Consider the following 2,863-nt stretch of genomic DNA (forward strand, 5'->3'; position numbering starts at 1 on the left):
ACACACACATGCATACACACACATACACACACACACACACACTCAAACACACTTGGCACTAGCACCATATTGGGAAAGCAAATAAAAATCAGATTGCTTTGATTGCCAAAATGTCACTCTTAACTCCAGGCTGAGTTTTATTGACAAAAGGAGGAGAACTCCACTCGTTCCCTCCATCCATTCACCCCCCCTTTGCTCCTTCCTCATAGGTGATTGATGGATGTAACTTTTTTTTCTCCTCCTCCCTCCATTTTATTTGACAAACAACACAGGCACCTGAAGCGGAGAAGGCATTTTAATCATTCTCTTAATAGGGTGTTTCTATGCAAAGCTATGCAGCGTTCTGTGATAAGCTGAAAACAGTTCTTAGGATTAAAACGTGTACCAAAAACAATAGCACCAACACAGCTACTTTATAAGGGATCACAAATGTATAAATACAACTAATCCGTTTTAAAAAGCATAAAGACACACACAAGCCTGTCTTGAGGAAATGCTAGCTTTTGTTGATTGTATCAGCGGTATTTCCCTTGATAGTACGAGGGAAAAGACAAGGAAAGCCGACAACTCTCACATTGTACTACTACCTGTAGCTAGACATATCCCCTTCATGGAGAAAAAAATCTAACAATTAACTGAACATCATGGCAGCACTCCTGGGGATAAGTTTGGGGTAAGAGGGTATACAGTTCAAAGCCCCAAAGAAGTGCACTTCTTCAGACTGCGCTCTTTTCAACATTTTTTCTGAAGAAAACTTCTCTCATCTTTTCACCTTTTCAGTGTTCTTTTTTTCCTGCCAGCCTAACTCCTGCTTGGAAAAAGCAACGACCTATGGAGAATAGGAAAGCCGAGCCCCAGAAAGACCTGGAAACTTCAGAGATTGCCACAGTATCCAGTTCACTAGAGACTCAAACAGCTCTTAACCTTCAACATTAAGCTTCTGGCCTTGGGAGAAAGTTAAAACAAAACCGCCCTGCACATCACAAGTACACCCACACAACACAAACTCTAAATACATGAAGAAACTCCAATAATCACTTGAATATCATTTTATTTCATTGAGCTAAAATAAATAATACATAAGTGATTTACTACCAAAATAACCTGTTATCATAACCTAAAAGTGCTTGACAAACCTGATCCAGCTTCTTCTTGCCAAGATGGTCAAATTGGTGGAGAGGATTGAAGACAGCAGCATCCACATGACTCTCAGAGCCAAGGTCAAAGTTCACCAAGTGAGGGGAATTACTGGGCGAGTTTGTGCTTTCACTTAGTTTAAACATCAATAGTTCCTGTATCCGAGAAGGAAGGGGAGATAGAGGATAGACACACAAGAGAGACAGACAGAAAATAGAAAGGTTTTAGAAGACATATTATAACTGATAGACAGACAGAAAACATTCAATAAAACTAACAGAGAGAGGCCAAAAAGTTATTTACAAGTAAACTAAACTTCTTGAAACTGAAAGAGCAGCCGAGCATACATTCAGTATACAGGCATTCGTAACATGTTTTGCTATTGCATTATTCGTTTTTTAGTTGTGATAAAAATAATGAATTGCTGAAAGTTTGTTTTAAACTGACGTCCAGTTTGACTAACCCAACGAAATCACAAACTAATCAGGTTCAGACAGGTTTTGTATCGCACTTTTTCCAGACAAGCATAGTAATGGGCTCATCGTATTCCCTAACTGATGAGCTTTACAAAAGTATAATTAATCAGAGCTGTTCAGGAACAGAGTAATGAAAACACAGAACAAATATAGATATGTGTAGATGTAGAGAAAGAGAAATAGAGGGGTTTTCAGGACACCAGTACACTTTCTACTTTTGTTTGTGTAACCTTTGCTGTGGTTGTAGTACAGGTGTCTTGGAAGATGTACAGTATAAAGTAATGAGTTTGTGTATGTCTCTGTAAGTGTGTGTACAGTATGTGTGTGTGTACATGGGCATCCTGGTGTGAATTCACTATATTCCCATCCGTCAGCTTGACATGGCCTCCGAACCTCCTATCCCTCCACCTCACCACCAGCCCAGTCTGTCCCTGACCTGTATGTTTCTCCGTCGACCTTGGGTGGGTAGAGATACTCAAGCTGCCAGGAGCGTAACTCAGGGCCTACTTGGGAATCCCATTCACATTCTATTAAATTGCTACGCAGAGTTATAGCTGTTCATGGACTCCATCAACAGCAGCATAATGTATATGGTGCTTATGTTTGTGTTACTCTATGTTGTGTCCTAATAGACACTCTATAGGAGGACCATGTCAGTAAGGATCAGGAGTTAGGATTCTCCTAACGTATTACACAACTGTATTACCTCTCCTATACATTATATGTATGCTATGTTGTGAAGGTCCTCCACTCTATGTAAGTGTCATTGATCAAGCATTCGAGTATTTCACATACTCCTGATGGGAGTGGACCCATGGTGCAAACATATTGAAGTTTTCACTTCTGAACAGAATATTGTCTGCTTGTTGGAGCCTATTTTCATAATTAATTTTCTCTCCCCCCTTTGAAACAGCTATCTGGTAAGAATACAGTCGCACCAGGTACATGTGATAGCCAGTGTAAAGAGTAGTGTATTGTTGGTGTCTTTGGTGATATACAGTAGCAGCGAATCTGTTTGTGGGATACTAAATGTAGTGTTCCTGTAAGGTGGAGATGTTTCAGTTTGATTTGCACTAGAGGAGAAATGGCCAACAGGCCCACCTGAAGAGGTGTTATGGAAACCAGTTTAAAACCAACCTGAGTTGATGTATGTATTCCAGTCCACTTCCTCCACTTTAAAGCAGCTTGTTTTATCAACTGTGTACTCCAAGGAAAAATATCACAAAATTTGCTCTATTTATCCCATATAA

General features: G+C 39.9%; 1 protein-coding gene across 1 annotated transcript in view; it reads right to left on the reverse strand.

Annotated features, from left to right (window-relative positions):
• The window catches only part of kiaa0825 (KIAA0825 ortholog), a 109,318-nt gene that overhangs the window by 62,729 nt on the left and 43,726 nt on the right, over window positions 1-2,863 (reverse strand). Inside the window, exon 20 of the mRNA XM_035658689.1 lies at window positions 1,137-1,292. Coding sequence (XP_035514582.1) covers window positions 1,137-1,292 — 156 coding nt within the window. The remainder of the gene's footprint in view (window positions 1-1,136; window positions 1,293-2,863) is intronic.

The sequence above is a fragment of the Morone saxatilis genome, unplaced genomic scaffold, assembly GCF_004916995.1.
Source record: "Morone saxatilis isolate NCDOM2014 unplaced genomic scaffold, NCSU_SB_2.0 Contig16, whole genome shotgun sequence".
Lineage (NCBI taxonomy): Eukaryota > Metazoa > Chordata > Actinopteri > Moronidae > Morone > Morone saxatilis.